General features: G+C 47.0%; 4 protein-coding genes across 4 annotated transcripts; 2 read left to right on the plus strand and 2 right to left on the minus strand.

Annotated features, from left to right (window-relative positions):
- The first annotated feature begins 1,836 nt into the window (after nucleotides 1-1,836).
- Nucleotides 1,837-3,490, plus strand: BDV27DRAFT_40036 (kinesin family protein). The gene has a single exon (XM_032076542.1). The coding sequence runs from the start codon at nucleotides 2,067-2,069 to the stop codon at nucleotides 3,432-3,434; it is 1,368 nt and encodes a 455-aa protein (XP_031931616.1). The 5' UTR covers nucleotides 1,837-2,066; the 3' UTR covers nucleotides 3,435-3,490.
- On the minus strand, nucleotides 3,491-5,528 carry BDV27DRAFT_40042 (putative transcription regulator (RTG2)). Its single transcript, XM_032076543.1, has 2 exons — nucleotides 5,286-5,528; nucleotides 3,491-5,230 (listed from the first exon to the last, which is right to left on the minus strand). Exons 1-2 carry the CDS (start codon nucleotides 5,402-5,404, stop codon nucleotides 3,547-3,549), a joined length of 1,803 nt encoding a protein of 600 aa, XP_031931617.1. The 5' UTR covers nucleotides 5,405-5,528; the 3' UTR covers nucleotides 3,491-3,546.
- A 145-nt stretch (nucleotides 5,529-5,673) lies between these two features.
- BDV27DRAFT_122196 (uncharacterized protein) lies at nucleotides 5,674-7,016 on the minus strand. The gene is made up of 2 exons (XM_032065569.1): nucleotides 6,876-7,016; nucleotides 5,674-6,817 (listed from the first exon to the last, which is right to left on the minus strand). Exons 1-2 carry the CDS (start codon nucleotides 6,956-6,958, stop codon nucleotides 5,824-5,826), a joined length of 1,077 nt encoding a protein of 358 aa, XP_031931618.1. The 5' UTR covers nucleotides 6,959-7,016; the 3' UTR covers nucleotides 5,674-5,823.
- A 1,249-nt stretch (nucleotides 7,017-8,265) lies between these two features.
- On the plus strand, nucleotides 8,266-13,493 carry BDV27DRAFT_122197 (P-loop containing nucleoside triphosphate hydrolase protein). Its single transcript, XM_032065570.1, has 11 exons — nucleotides 8,266-8,488; nucleotides 8,553-9,588; nucleotides 9,644-10,810; nucleotides 10,865-11,179; nucleotides 11,237-11,348; nucleotides 11,405-11,476; nucleotides 11,529-11,644; nucleotides 11,732-12,157; nucleotides 12,254-12,443; nucleotides 12,513-12,593; nucleotides 12,678-13,493. Exons 1-11 carry the CDS (start codon nucleotides 8,273-8,275, stop codon nucleotides 13,294-13,296), a joined length of 4,350 nt encoding a protein of 1,449 aa, XP_031931619.1. The 5' UTR covers nucleotides 8,266-8,272; the 3' UTR covers nucleotides 13,297-13,493.
- The last annotated feature ends 1,186 nt before the right edge of the window (nucleotides 13,494-14,679 follow it).

Here is a 14,679-nt window from a genome sequence, read left to right on the forward strand (position 1 = left end):
GGAACAATTCCCACTCCATACATCTAGAAACGGGTAATGGGGACAAAAGCAGCAAGTTATGTCTCCCGGCATGCAACCCTATTACACAAATTCCGTTACAACATATTCGATCTCTTGGACTTGGGGCCATCTCCGTTTTGAGAACGATCGTCATGATTTAAAGCATAGTATGCTACGTTGACAGCTGCACGCCACCCCACCCCTGCGCAGGATTCTTCCATGGTGGAGCATCCATCTAGACTAGTGGTTAGAGCCTAAGTAGCTTTCACTTTCTTCCTATGCAACATGATGGGAACCTTGTAGTGTCATGTTTTCTGGCATCTCCTGGAATGGCCCTTGGCATGAATGCCATCGCTTACTGCTTCCGGTTGTGTATGTCTTAGTACTCCAACCTGCATGAATCGAAGACTACTGCCTTTTTTGTTAGTAATGTAGCTTTCCAAGAAATGTAGAACTTGAAGGAATTCACGAGTTTCTGATTACGTCTGTAGAGCGGGGGAGGTACTCCTTGTTCTGGCTTCTGCAACCATCAAGTTAAGACTCATTCCGGAATCACCAAGCAGGTATAAAAGGTCAGTCATAGACCGCGTAGTCCTGTTATTCTTTTTTTTTTTTTTTTTTTCTTTCCCAGAGCTTTCCTCTGCTGCGGGTTCAGGTAGAGCCCTCCATAGCTCCATGTACCGATCTCTTTCTCAGGTCTTAGCCACAGCGGCACGGTGTTGTATACATCCTTTAGAATATAATCGAGGTATACTCCATTGTGACGTTGTGGCAGGGAATCTGGGGAGGATGATGTTGGAGTTAAGTGGCATCTATATGAACATGGCAACATGGAAAAGCTCCCTGATGTTGGGAGCCTTTTCTGTCCTTGGCCAGTAATACCGATCTATGACTAGACCTATATTACTTTTTTCAACTAAATAGTAGCGCAATATAGTCATCTAGACTCAAACCACCACATTAGCAATAAAATGAATATTACCGTTATATCTTTACCTGAATCTCGCACTTTCGTTCTCACTAGATTGTAGTAAATTCTATCATAGCCAACTAAGTCCTTAAATATATACTGTCCGTTACTTCTGTCTTTTCCTTTTTGAGTTGACTCCGGGTCACGAAACATAATTCAACCCGCACTCGTATCGTGGATACTCGCATCGCAGCAGGAGTGCAACTTTCTAGTTCTTGGTATTATTTAGCTTGACCCAATAGAATAGATATTGTGGTATTGTCATTGTCAGTTTTGAAAGGGATACACATACACACGAACATAAGTATACTTCGCTGATTAGTGGCTGTTATAGTTTTGGGTTGTTTGTTGGTTATATATATTTTGTGCTCCCGTAGGTCCAGCCGTTCGTAAGACGTTTTTATCTCTATTATATTTACATGAATGGAATTTCTGCTTGATATATTAAAAGATAAAGCCATTTAAAAACACCATTAGATTATATATCTCTTTAAAAAAAAAAAAAAAAAAAAATCAATGTGGGAAGGTGAGATTATGTCCACTCGTTATCTCAACGCGCCTGATGCTACTCTCTACGGTTCCCAATTCCGCCGGGCTAAGAACAACAGTTGTTTGGATTGTATATATGTTTATGAAAGGTAAATGAATGGTGTAATAACAAAGTAAGGTGATATTCATCGCCTCGAGTCGTGTTAATTGAGTACTTATGGTATCATGTATGCAAGTGTGGGTCTGGAATATCTGTCATGCTTCCTGTCACGGCCTGTCCATCATGCCTGAGGCAGCCGATGTTTGAGCCGGACTTTCGGAGATTGGCAAATTCCGGCTATCAACCACCCGGTGGGTCAGTGAAGATATATCGTGTCCCTGAGTGGGTGGCAGGCGGAGTCAAAGACCTCGTACTCGACCAACACCAAGTTAAAAAGGGAAATAAAATAATACTGTATATGGAGACAATCTAAGACACTATGAGGGACCGCCTGCAAAATGAGAATATATTTTCAAAACTCCCTGCCTCCCTCTCCGTCTTGAGGTAACAACTCTTCTACTCTTATTCTCTCCTCTTCAATCTCAATTGTCCTATCGGTAATACCTAATGCATCAATTCAAAGTATACACCCGCTGGCGGCCTCTCTCCCCTGGCGAGTCAACAACACCAGAGATTCAACGCACACACAACCCACAAGACACTGGCCAAGTATCTATTTCGCTTACCCCTTCTTCACGCTCTGCCACTGAGCGTCCGTGGAAAAGCGAAGCTGCATTCACACAAGTATTCGAAGCAACCGACAATAACAAGTCGGTCTTTGAAGCCGCAGTCACCCCAACCCTTCCCTATGTTCTTAGCGGACGATCATGCAATTTCTTTGCTTACGGTCACTCCGGAAGTGGGAAGTCACATACGATTATCGGATACGATTTTGAGAATCCTGATGAATTTGGGTTATGCCTAGCAGCTGCCAGACATCTCAGCGATACATTGGCAGAATATAACCGGGACATTGATAACCCTGCTGAAGAACTAGCCATTGGAATTCGTATGTTCGAGCTACGCAAAAATATAGCCTTTGATCTGCTCAATGGACGGTGCCAATGTTATGTCCGCGAAGGGCATGACGGGAAAACACACATCAGGGGTGAGACTGAACTCCTGGAGGAGGGCAAAGTCCGGGTCCGTCCGATCGTTACGAAAGCATGTTGGAGCTTCGAAGACCTGCGCCAGGAGCTGCTGGCGGGGCTCAAGCTGAGAGCGACGGGAACATCCACGATCCATGACCAAAGCTCGCGCACACACGCTGTTTTGGAACTAGAGATTGTGACCAGGGCACTCCTTGAGGCTCGCGATGCGGTTGTTCAGCGGCAATCGGAATTAGTCCCGGTAGGAAAACGTGCGACTGATATCTACATCGAAGAGAACACGAAGGGATATATTCAAGGTGCAGATGGCAAATATATCCCCAACCCTGACTACCAAATCGACCAGGCACGGATTGACGCCGCCGAAGCCAAGAAGGCCGAGTTCGAATCATACGTGCAGCAGGCCGAGGACAAAGTCAGTGATATTTTAAACTCATCCGGTCATACATGTCTCGGGGGCAAACTGGTTTTTGTCGATCTGGCTGGTTCCGAGTATTATCATGACAAGACGATCTCTACCGTGCCGCGACCAAAGCAAACACCCCAGGAGCAACAAGAAGGCCGGCAGATTAATACGGACCTCCTGGCATTGAAAGAGGTTATCCGAGCACGAGCGTCGAAGCAGGCACGCATTCCGTTCCGGTCGTCACCCCTGACCATGGTACTGCGTGACCACTTCCTCGGCACGAATACGACTGATAGTTATTCTGCTATGATCCTCACGGTGTCACCGTCATCGGAGCAATTCGCCGCCACTATGAACACCCTGAAGTACGGGAGCCTTGTAGGTGTCGCCGGTGGAGAGAAGAAAAGGGTGACGCGGTAGAGGGTGAAACAACCATGAGCGAGACATTGCATCCGGAGCACCGAGAATACATTGAAGCGTGCGCCAATAAAACCAGTCCGTATAAGATATTCCTTTTCTCGTAAGATCACCGTTAAAGCAGGTCTTCCTCCTCTAGAATGACTTCGACTTTCATCCCCCATCCATCCCTACCCCCAATCCAGTGCTTCCTTTTCCCGACCTTCCGCAGCTTCTTCAGGTCTGCTTCTAACTCTTGCTTTAACCTGGTGGGGTCAAACCCTACCTTCTGGAGAGAGACTTTCAATTCAAGTCCTTTCTTGTTTTTTTTCTTCCCCAGATTATTTGCCCAGCGTGCTCTCGGTAGTGCGCGAGGCCTGGATGGGTCAATGACACCCGTGGGATACACGCGGCTGATGACGAGACCCAGTTTCCCTAGATACCGCGTCCACCAGACTTCCTCCGGTGTGAGAAGCGACCGTAGGCTCTTCTTAAAGTCGATCTCACGAGGTGGTAACTCGCCACCGTACCTCTCCTGCAGCATCAACGCCAGGCGAGCGCGATCGGAATGCGGTATACCATGCGCTTCCGCCAGGACGCCGGTGCTGGTGCTGTACAGCGCGGCTGTGGCCGCTGTCTCTTTAGACATAGTAGAATGCGCATAAAGAATATTGGCAAAGGCCTGAATAACATGTGGACTGATAGAATGAGGAAATGACCTCTCCTGTGTTGGACGAGGAATGGAAGAGAATGCCATGAGGGCCATCGCTTGGGCCGATCCGCGGGCGAAATCCATGGTCGCAACCTGCAACGGGTCCTGCTGGCGGATAACAGGCAGGATCTTGCGATATAAAGCACCCTCTCGAACCCCTCCCTGGCAGAAATGAGCTTCTTTAATCCCGTGAGGAATAGCCTTCGCGAGCACGTTCACGAGGAATGCGACCGAGGGGACTTGTTTTCGGCGTCGATCCGAGACACGGAAGATATCGTTTGCAGTCTTAGCAACCTTCTTCAATACCTCTGTGTTCTCAAAGTCCTTCTTCCCAGCGGAGTATCCATTGATGATCGAAATGGGGTAATACTCGCCTCGGACTTGATGAAGATAGAGAAGAAGGTAGCCCCATCCCCGGAATCCTCCCCCAGAGAGGTAAAGCTGGAAGCCTCCCTCTTTCTTCGCCTTGTCGACTAGGTGCTTAGGAATCTCTAGATCCTCCCACGCGCGACGAAACTGACTAGTCATCTCCTGGCGGAATTTCTCCTTCGCCTTGCATGCCTCATCCTCATCTTTATCCTTCGTCAGAGCTTCCAACTTCTGCGTCAAAGCAGCCGCACCGTACGGAAAACTAATAGACCCCTTGCGACTGATATGCACGTCTCCACCATGCGAAATAATCCATGTCATTTGCATACTTCCACCCCCGAGATCAATCGCCAATCCCTCAATATCAGAATATCCGCTCGCAATTCCCCAAGCACCAACCACACCCTCCTCATCCTTCGGCAGCATTCGAACTTTGACGTGTGTCCTGTCCTGGATGGTCTTTATGAACTCCTCCGAGTTAATCGCCTTCCGCGTAGCCTCAGTCGCAATAATCAGCATCTGACTCGCCGGGACACCCACTTCCAGACAGACAATCTGGAAGCGAAGTATACCTGCAACGACCGCATTGATAACCTTCTTCGGTATTGGAATCTGCTTCCCAGTCTCTGAGTCATATTGCGCATCGTAGAGTGAGATGTTGAACCGTTGCGAATAAACAGTTGGCAGGATACGGGTGGTTGGTGGTGAGAGGTCTGTAATCGAGCATCGGATTCCGTTACTAACAAACTGAAAATTAGATTGGTTCGTGATCTGTAGAGTAGCTTGTTTCTTGCCTGCCCATATCCACTATCCCGTGAAGATATCGCTTTTCTCCTGGTTCCTGCCATTGCGAGCTTTTGTTGTCGGTTGGCTCTTGCGGATGGTAACTAGGGAATTGAGCGCCACCACCCATTTTGACGGTTAGAGGCCTCGAGAATCAGACAGTGCTTCGTTCTAGTCATCCTAGGAGTAGACCGTGGAAATAGACCGTAGGAAATATGGGAGATCCATTGCAGTGAAGTTGGAGGTTGCATTTCCTTAAATGGCCGAGAATGATGTCATGACTTGGCGAGCTTTCATGTGTTGCTGCCTGAGCTATCGCCTCAAGCCTGAATTTGCACACTATACAGGGTTGGGAATACGCTTAACTTAAAAAGACAAGGATCTAACCCTTGCTATTCCGGTATCCTTCGCTACAGATCCAGATTCCACTTCTTTTCAATTGACCCACATCATATCAATAACTTGGATAACCCGACCCTTCAATCATGTGCCTATGCGAAGCATATCAATAGTTTCGATCATCCTTGCCCTACACTACAGCCCCCCGGATCAAGATTCCGACAGTACTTCAACAGTAGACCGTTTACATCTCAACCATTTCATAAACGCCATAATCCCCTCTCGCCGGGAATATACCAACGTTGTCGTAGTGAGGAATACACCAGCGATCTGATCCAGATCCAGAAGACTAGCATCCGTCTTTGGCCAGACCGAACGGGAAACCGAGAACAACACGATATTAAAAACAAGCTGTACGACGCAAAAGACTACCACCCGCTCTCCCCTCGGCCGATACACAATCCGTCGGTATGGATACTTGTCGAATCGAGCCTCCCCGTAAATCCCAGCGTACAACACCGTCACAAACAGGAGTACATAAACGGCCAGCATGACCCGAGACTCAAGATACGGCTCAAAGAGAATGGCATAGACGACGGTATGACAGAGGAAGCGGCAGGTTTTCCATGTCCACTCTTTCGCCGTTCTAGGAAAATTGGGCGGATCGATCTCGGCCTCCACGCCGTCTTCCTGCCATGATAATCTGGTCAGAGGTCCAATGATGGTCAGTGTGGATACGAGCACAAATACAGCGGCGGTCATCCCGGGGTCGATCTGACATCGTATCAGACGAAGTAAAACATCGCCAAGGGCGACTAGAGGATAGCCGATGGTGAGGAGGATTTCTGCGTCGAGTTTATTGACATCAGGATGTTTTTCTGAACATTTCGAATGCCATATTGTGGATAGAGCTGTGGCATACGCGGTTATTAACCAGGCTAGATAGGCGCCAGGACCGTACCATGCCGAGGCACTGGAAGCTGAGTTTGTGATTGCGTCGCGTTTTTCCGTCCAGGTTTTGCACTGACCGTCAGAATCCTGTTGGGACATTGCGTTCATAACAGTGCCACCTAGATAAACTGGTTGCTCGGTCATGCTGGTGCCTAGTAGAGCAAACCATACTCGTGGACCCCACAGAGTGGGTGTGAGTACGAGCAGAAGTGATACCATCCATCGTAGTGTGTTAATGTATAAAACAAAGTATCTTTTTCTCCCTATCTTTTAGTTACGATTCGTGATAGTGGCTTAATGATGTAGCGTACAGTTGCATTGCCCACGTCCAAAAATTCACCCACCAACTGTGCACAACTTTCACGGGCTTGCTTTGGTCGGCCATACCGGGCATATATTCCTAGGAGGCTGCTTTACGTAGAAAGATGAGTACTACTTCCGCTTTGTCAAGCTTCTATGCTTTGAGGGTCTGTCAAGTACGACCGAAAACAAACTACAAAGGATTTTCCCAGGGTCTAACTTATGGAATAGTATTTAAACAACTAAAGGTCAGGCAGCCATATCCTTCAAACCTCGTTGTGTCTTTTCTTGGCTCCATGTGCTGTAAGCCGCCACAGTCTGTGCGGTGGTCATCTCCCCTGCTCGTCTCTCCAAAAATTACTTAATATATAGGATGAGGTTATAGATGAGATTTATTAATACAAATACACTAGGCCGTCTTATTAACGAGCTGGCTAGGTAGAAAATAGCTCATATAATATCCTATAAATCCCTATATATCCCTAAAGGATAGCCCCAGTAATCAGGCCTAGATGTTTGTAGTGTTATATAATATAGAAGTTTTAAATTTATTTAACAAATTGTTCTATTTTGTAAGAAAATAAAGGAATACTACAATCCCTTCTGGTCCTAGGCCGAGGCTTTAGGAGTGAGAACGGGATGAGGCAGGAACCCTAAGGATGGTGGGACGGATGTAGAACGACGAGGATCAGTAGGAATGCAGTGCTAGGTCCACTGTACTCGCCAACAGATAGATGATTGATTACCAGGAGGAGGGAGTGAGACCGGCGTAAACCTATCAAGCGGGAAAACAACAGTCATTTTAGGTTTTCCTCATATTGATCATATTCATACCTGCTATACATATCCTACGTTGTATTTACATCTTCTCCATTCTAGAATGAATAATCATGAAATCAGTTGATAACTATCAGCAGACCTGAGAGGACTCCCGCATGGCAGTGTACATTAAGAGCGAGCTACATCGAGCTAATGATATCATCGTCATCGATCAATTGTAATGTTCAAATCATAAGCTCATAAGCTTTCCTTTGGTGCCACCACAGTCCTTTTGATTCGGAGGAAAGCTTATGTTGGTTCTAGTCGTGTTGCAGACGGATATAGATATGTACTGGTTTTGATAGCATAGGGTGCCAGTAGCGGATTCCGCATACTGACTACTAGTACTGAAGCTGTCCATTGAACATCATTGAGAGACCCACAGGGGTGTGTTATAGCGTAGTTTAATATGGAATATCCCCGAATTACCATAAGGATAAGTCCCTCGTGATAACAAGGCATCGATGGCGCAATAGGCGACAGGGGTTCGTTAGCTTACTGGTATTAAATCTATTTATGTATTGATTTTCCCTTACCGCTATCTCGTCGAAGGAAAAACAGGAATGTAAAAAGAATGCAACACGACATTATGCCACCAGGTTGCTCGCTCCAGGCTGACAACAGTTTCGGCCCTACGATAGATCCTGGGTGCCGTGATGGCTTTGATTTCACGCTATTGTTCGAGCAAGCCATACTTGGCCTCGTTCCGGCGGTCGCATTTCTGCTGGTGTGTCCTCCTCGATTGCGATTCCTGATCAAGAGAGATGTGCGGACTCAGCCTCACATAATGAGATTGGCAAAGCTGGTAAGCACTTTCACATCGCCTTATTCGCAGAGTGAAACACGTCATAACGTCGATTTCACCTCAGATAGCCGCCTTGATTTTCGCCGCGATTCAACTTGCCTTGCTTATCAGCTGGGCAAAGAAAACTCGGCCAAATACAAAGGTCTCTATGGCATCAAGTGCAGTCAATTTGGCAGTGGCAGTGGAAATTGTGGTCTTGACGTGGGTGGAAGATGAGCGATCGGTTAGACCATCATCACTCCTCGCCATCTACCTTCTCTTCACGTTACTCTTCGATGCTGTGCAGACAAGGACTTTGTGGTTATCGCACGGGAACATCCTAATTCCTAGTCTTTTCACGGCAAGTGTTGCTGCGAAAACAGTAATGGTGCTTTTTGAGAGCTTAGGGAAGCAGAAACACCTCATGGGTCCCTACCAGGATCTACCTCCAGAGTCGACGAGTGGAATTGTCAATCGATCGTTCATGTGGTGGCTGAACCGGTTGTTTTTCAGGGGCTTTCGATCCATGCTGACGACTGAGGATCTTGACCATCTCGATAAACCCCTGGAGTCCGCGGGAACGGCGCAGAAGGCATTGAGAGCTTGGGCTCTACGCCGGCGTCCCGAGCGCCGCTTCGAGTTCCCATGGCAAATGGGCCGAGCGTTCAAGGGCCCGCTTACTCTAACGATACTTCCACGCCTCTTCTTGATCGGAATTACCTTCTCACAGCCCTTCTTGATCACATCTATTCTCAACTGGCTTGATAACTCCCATAGCGCGAACAACGACGGCTACGGACTCATCGGCGCCACACTTCTGATATACTTTGGAATGGCTCTGTCGAACCTCATATACGACCAGCGTTTGTATCGTTTTGTAACAATGTTCAGAGGGGCAGCCTCCTCGATGATCTACGACCATGCCTTACACATTCCGGATGGCACCCTAGGGGACCGTTCTACCACAATTACCCTAATAACTACCGATGTTGACCGGGTCATCACCTGTTTAATAACTCTGAATGAATTCTGGGCGCGGACAATTGAAGTGGGCTTTGGCATTGCATTACTCGCGCTTCAGTTAGGGTGGGTTTGCCTAATACCATTAGTGGTCGTTCTCAGTAAGGATTCCTGTCTCGCCACATAGAGCTTCAATTTGCTGAAATTTAATAATAGTATCCAGTGGAGGAAGTATTTATATCTCAAAGCATATAGGAGGACACCAGAGAATATGGGTGGATGCTGTACAGCAACGCATAGCGATCACCCGTTCAATGCTGGATGGTATCCAAACCGTCAAGGCGACTGGATTAGGTCAAACCCTTATTCAGCTCGTACAGAGGAAAAGGGCCCATGAAACACACCAAATGGCCAAGTACCGATGGAGTGTGGTCTGGAAAAATATGATCCAGAATCTGCCTTGGGCATTGGCGCCAGCTTTGACCTTCGTCGCCTACGCCGCGCAAGGAAATGAACTGAACGTTACCAAGGTGTTCAGCAGTCTGTCCATCATAACCCTTCTAACTAATCCAGCTTCTAAGCTATTAAGCGCGATTCCTACCATAGCGGCTGCGACAGGATCCTTTGATAGGATACAAGCATTTCTTCTGCTGGAAACCGACCCTCAGCACATGGGGGAGGGCTTTTTTCGGACGAGGGAAACGGAAGCTGATGCATCTCCGCATACCGCAGGAGCGCAATACATGACGTTCAAGGGCTCACCTGGCACTACTGACCTTCGAACACCTGTCATTTCCATGGAAAATCTCAGCATTCGCCCATCCTCATCGGCAAAGATTGTCTTAAGGGGTATTAATTTAGAAGTCCCTCTAGGAGCGTTGGTCTTAATCCGAGGGCCAGTTGGATCAGGCAAATCGACCCTGCTTCGGGCCATACTTGGCCAAGCAGTTTGCGAGACAGGTTCCACGACAGTGACTACTCGACAGCCGGCATTCTGCGCGCAAACACCGTGGGTACCAAGTGGCACCATCCGCGATACGATCTGCGGAACCTTCTCGGCGGGTCCCGTGAGGGAGGGTGCATTTGATAAAAGGTGGTACGAAACCGTTCTTCACGCATGTGCTCTCAATTTAGACCTAGATTTACTTCGCGAGGGAGACGCTACGCGAATAGGACACGGGTCCGGTCATGTGCTGAGTGGTGGTCAAATGCATCGGATCGCTCTTGCTCGAGCCGTATACTCTCGCAGGAAGCTTTTGCTTCTAGACGATATATTCAGTGCATTGGACCGGAAGACTAAGACTGCTATCATAGCTCGTCTTTTGGGGGGTGATGGACTGCTCCGAAAAGTAAATTCGACCATAGTTTTGGTGACACATGAGAGTATGATCCCTCCAAGGTTTCTTTGTCGCCTATTACGGGCTAACACCCTAGTAGTGGAGCAGCTATATCTTGCGGATCAAATTTATGTTCTCTCAGATGGGCATCTTCATCAGGAAGAGCCCTGCGAGGGGAAGGTCTATCAAGACATAGGGTATGACGCCGTAGAAGCTAAGGAGTCGAAGGGATTCACAGAAGTAGCGATAGAAGATAAGGCCGCCATGATCTCGGAGGTAAATGAGATCGATGACCTCAGGAGGGCAGCAGGGGATTCTGCTGTCTATATGTATTATTGGCGCTACGTTGGGTGGACGAAGGCTGTGGTCTTTGTCTTCTTCGTGACAATGAATGTCTTCTCTAGCACGTACAGCCGTATGTGGATTCTCACTTGTGCCACTCCCGCCACTACTGACGTCGACTTTCTACTAGAAATCTGGCTTGAGCGATGGGCTGATCATGGTGGAGCCCGAAAGGCACTCTATGTCACGGTCTATATCTTCCTCGCAATTTGCAACACTGTTGGAAATGGTGGTTATGTTTGGTAAGGTGTTCTGTCCAGTAATAGATTAGAAATTATGACCCCTAACAAGATGATAGGGCTATCCTCATTCTGATCTCACCGTCCACAGCGCGCCGACTCCATTATGTTGTACTGAGGACTGTCATAATGTATATCCAGTTCCTTTTTCTCACACCTCGGGTCAATTACTGACGCCTAAAGGGCAACGCCGCAATTTCTAGCCACTGTTGACATGGGGTCAATACTAAACCGATTTAGCCAGGATATGACCCTGATCGAAAGCGATCTGCCTATTGGCATCTTAATTACGGTCTCAAGTAAGACCCTTACCATTCCATCCAACCCCTGGAAAGACTTTCTGATCACTATCGGACAATTATCGATATCATTGCTAATGAATCCAGATCTCTTTTCGTCAATTGCCAGTGCTGCACTTATTGCGACAGGATCGAAGTACATGGCGGTATCTGTGCCTTTCCTGATCATCGTTGTGTTTTTCTTACAGCATTTCTATCTGAAGACATCACGACAACTTCGATTACTGGACCTGGAAAGCAGAAGTCCGTTGTACTCCCATCTTCTTGATACGGTCGAGGGCCTCGCTACAATACAAGCATTCGGCTGGGAGATAGACTTTCGAATGGCCAATTCAACATTGTTGGATGTTACCCAGCGCACGTATTATATGCTCAGTTGTATTCAGCGCTGGCTCACCTTAGTCTTGGACCTCGTCGTCGCTGCCGAAGCGGTCATTGTCGTCAGCTTAGCAGTGGCCTTAAGACACACTACGAGTGTCGGATTGCTTGGAGTATCACTCAACAGCATTCTCGGTATGTCTTCCCTATTGGCACTTTACTTTGCTGATGCTGCCCCTTCGATGTCATGACATGTATCGTTACACTTCCAGCTGACTCAACACCACGTAGCTTTCAATGGTAGCCTTTCAGCTCTCACATCGGGTTGGACACAGTTAGAGATATCCCTTGGTTCAATTCTACGGGTCAAAGATTTTGAACTCACGGTGCCACGTGAAATATCAACCGAGCAAGAAGAGATACCCGTCGACTGGCCAGGCAGGGGACGTATTGAGGTCTCGGGGATGGCTGCGCAGTACAGGTATGTATTCCACAAGATATATGAGCCATCGCCACTTTTGATTCGCATTACTAACAAACACACGAACAGTTCTGAAACAACAGTACTGAGTGATGTCTCTTTGAAATGCTTGCCAGGTCAGAAAATCGGTATCTGCGGACGTACTGGGAGGTAAGTATCATCTTCCTGGGAGCCCTATTTAAGTGTTAGACATTACCAGTCCTGGCTCACTTGTCCCCCCGCGTAATAAACTAGTGGAAAGAGCTCTTTACTATTGACGTTATTGGGCATGCTCACCGTGACCCATGGCTCAATTATTATCGACGATATTGACCTTGCTACGCTTCCCCCCGATATAGTCCGCGAAAGGCTTGTCACCATTTCTCAAACACCACTCATCATGGTTGGCTGTACCGTCAGGTTCAATCTAGATCCCACAGAAAGCCTCCCGGACACAGATATCATCACGGCGCTCGTCCGAGTTGGACTCTGGGATGGTGTACTACTCGAAAGAGGGGGATTAGATGCCGAAATAACCGACACTCTATCGCTATCTCGAGGCGAGCAACAACTGCTACAATTTGCTCGTGCAATGCTGAAAATACAAGCAAGGAACTCTAGGATCTTGTTGATAGATGAAGGCACCAGCAGCGTAGACATGGAAACCGACGCTCGTGTGCAAGACCTTCTACGACAGGATCCCTTTCGTTCATGCACCGTCCTTACGGTTGCACATCGTGTCCACAGTCTATTGGCATATGATCTGATCGTCGGCCTAGACCGGGGAAAGGTAGTAGAGATAGATGAGCCCCTGGTTCTGAGTAATCGGAAAGATAGCATCTTTAGGGACCTTCTCAACAGTGGTGGATATTAGTTTCACGAAAGAGAAAACTTTACAAATCTGACCCAAAGTCCACATGACCTTTAAAAATACTCTCTCAACTACAATGATAAGCGCTTCATCCAGGTTGCCTCAAACAAGTATCATTTATCTCGGGCTTGTGCGTTCGCGTGATCGTTTGAATAATCGGCCACCAATCGGAAGTCTATCAGTCATTTTCGTACTTTGTCTCACTGCGCCACTGGCTCTTGAGGCATAGCGAGACCAAAAGCTTATCTATCAGTCTGCGAAAGAATTCGTCTACTAAGACCACTGTTGTAGTGGTAGATCTGCGTACACACTGGCTGGCGACGTCCATCCCTTGCCGAGGAAGGATTTCTACCTGTAGAACTTTTAGTTAATAAATCTATTAATAGTTATAGTAAGTAAATACTGATATTCAACTTTTTTTTTTATTAAATAGTAGATTGTCTGGAAGCTCGTTAGTCCACCGTAGGGATCCTCTAAACAAGGGCAATCATGGCGTGGCTGTAGGATATATGATTTAAGACTAATAAGCCTATCAACATCAGAACAAACCCAGGGCAAATTATTACCAGGGTATTAGTATCACCCATTAAGCATGTGTAGTCAAATATATGGTAATCAGCGCGTTACATCTCATGTTCCCCCGGCCATTATAGTCTCCTACTCAAACCAGTATATTTAGATAGTCTCTTGCCTCTCTAGTTCTTGATATGAGGTTAATCGAGGCTTCGACTCCACTAAACTTACTATATATCTACTTCAGACCCCACAAATTAAGGCTTATTAAAGCTTAGTCTTGGTATTTAAATCTTGGTTTACCCCTTCCACGCAAATTGTGGACCCTGACTATGTAGAACTAAAGGGGCTCTGTCCACTCTGTTCTTTTAGGGTTTTAAGGGGTGCTTTCTGCGTCAAGTGTCATCCCATGGTCTTCCTGTAGGGCAATATTCTCTTTCCAAAAAAAAAAAAAAAAAAGATATATATACACAAACTGTAGAACGGTTAAACGGAGGCAAATTATGAAATCCATGAAAAGGTTACCGGGATTTGCTATACTGAACTATTGAACGCCACATATGCGAGCCTATACGAACTGAAGATAAAAGTAATTGGTCCCAACAAAGGAGTTATAGCCACACCGCTTGGACATTTAGGAAGTACTTCACATAACGAACCAACTTGCCATTAAGCTTGCCTTTCCACTCGAGACTGTACACGATGAAGACAGTCTGAAATGAAAGCCAGGAAGCATACCGGTTGCCTCGCCTGGTCTCGACCTCTCGGCAGAATCATCCACAAATTGCGTATGGTTTCAGAGTCTCCACATGCCCGGGTTGCAACTTAAAATCAATGTTCCTGACATCATTGACTTTGGAGTCAAGACAATGG

The sequence above is a fragment of the Aspergillus caelatus genome, assembly GCF_009193585.1.
Source record: "Aspergillus caelatus strain CBS 763.97 unplaced genomic scaffold BDV27scaffold_21, whole genome shotgun sequence".
Lineage (NCBI taxonomy): Eukaryota > Fungi > Ascomycota > Eurotiomycetes > Eurotiales > Aspergillaceae > Aspergillus > Aspergillus caelatus.